General features: G+C 29.9%; 1 protein-coding gene across 1 annotated transcript; it reads left to right on the top strand.

Moving 5' to 3' along the window:
• Window positions 1–910: 910 nt before the first annotated feature.
• On the top strand, window positions 911–1769 carry LOC117104537 (probable cysteine--tRNA ligase, mitochondrial; the record flags this gene model as incomplete). Its single annotated transcript, XM_033245394.1, has 3 exons — window positions 911–1044; window positions 1425–1559; window positions 1644–1769. Coding segments are annotated over 3 exons (395 nt in total), but the record flags the coding sequence as incomplete, so codon positions are not given.
• Window positions 1770–1773: the final 4 nt, after the last annotated feature.

The following is a 1773-nucleotide window of genomic DNA, read 5'->3' as shown; positions in this document are numbered from 1 at the left end:
ACAAAGAAAACAAGTATGTTGAAAATAATAATTATTCATTTATCTGTTAAATGATAATATTTATTGATCAAATTTAAAAACAAATATAAGAACTAATTATTCATTTAGTCATTAATTCAATCAATAATCAACAAACTATACAGACATAAAATTCAAATAGGAACAAGGACAAAAATTGAGAGATTGAATAAAGTTTGAAACTAGAAAAAGGTCGGGAAAATGGTTAAAAAAGTGATTATTAGAGAACAAGATTAAAACAATGATAATAATAGTAATTATTAAGATAATTACAATTAAAACTTTCCAAAATGTTTCTTAAAAAAAATTTCAAAAGCTGAAATCTTGATAAAATTGTGTTGAAGAACTTTTAAAAAGCGTTAAAATTTAAAAATTGAATTAACCAGATTAAACACATCACATGAAATATACAAAAAATTAGACATGAAAAGTGTTGGTTGTGATCAGGATAGCCTAAAAAAATCAATTACATAGATTTATTTCTATTGGGGTCCTGAAAACATTCAGCAAAAAATGACGAGAAAATCTCAGTTTTGAAAAGAAAAAGAGGTGCAAAGATCAGAGAATTATAACTCCCTCCCCTCCCCCAGATCAGAGATATATAACCCCCTCCCCCAGATCAGACTAGTCTCTCATAGAAGACAATTCTCTTTCACAATTATTATTGTGAATCTGGTTGTTTTTCTGTTTTTTTGTTTTTTGTTTTTATATATGATTGTAATACTTTTAAAAAGGTTAATAGAGCTTGTAACTTTCATGTTTCGAGAATTAGCTCTAAGTTGAGGAGCGGTATTTTAAAAGAATATACTTTACGTTCCATTTTAGTGTTGAATGTTCATATGGAGTGTGTTTTTAAAAAATTCTTGAAATGAAAATAATTGTTTTTTTACAGTGCAATATTTGGTGAAACTTTGGATATCCATACTGGAGGAAAAGATTTAGCATTTCCTCACCATGACAATGAGATAGCTCAGTGTGAGGCCTGTTTTGAAAGTCATCAATGGACTAATTATTTCCTACACTCAGGTAAGAAAATAATTAATGTATAACAAGTAACTTATGGTTTTTAGTCATTCAGATAGTAGATCTATTAGTTTGCTTCCCTTTGTCCTTATTTTGGTCGATCTGAATCCAGTGCTCCAAAGTTTAAGAACCTTTCAGTCACAAAATTGCTAAGTAAGTGAGCTAGAACGAAGTCTATCGATATGTGCAGGGGAATAATAGGCATAACATTTACATCTTTCCAAATTTGAGGTATGTGTCCTTTAGGGAACCTTTAAAATATCGCAAATAAGTGGAGCAAATTTGCAGGTGAATTTCTTGAAGTTTGCAGGAATTTCATTGTTATTGTTTACTGTTATCGTTATCTGGATAATTGAAAAGATTGATCTGTTTCCACTGTCTAGGTCATTTACATTTAGCTGATGATGTCAACAAGATGTCCAAATCACTGCAGAATGTAGTTTCTATTCAAGAGTTCATGACCATGTACACTGCAAACCAATTCAGGATTCTTTGTATGATGACAAAATACAGCTCAGGTACAATACAACCTTATATTGTATGCTTTTACTGCCTTTATTAATAATTATAAAATTATAAAATTTAATAATTTATAATTTCAGATCTTGAATACAGTCGTGACATAATGCAGCAAGCAGTAAGTATCCAGAGGCAAGTGTTGTCGTTCCTGAACAATGCTGATGCTTACATTCGTGGTCAATTCAGCTGTCAACCAATTAATGAGACTTTACT

This window comes from Anneissia japonica, unplaced genomic scaffold (assembly GCF_011630105.1).
Source record: "Anneissia japonica isolate Jap-2015-1 unplaced genomic scaffold, ASM1163010v1 scaffold302896_len1773_cov382_single, whole genome shotgun sequence".
Lineage (NCBI taxonomy): Eukaryota > Metazoa > Echinodermata > Crinoidea > Comatulida > Comatulidae > Anneissia > Anneissia japonica.
This window is presented reverse-complemented; position numbering and strand designations above follow the sequence as displayed.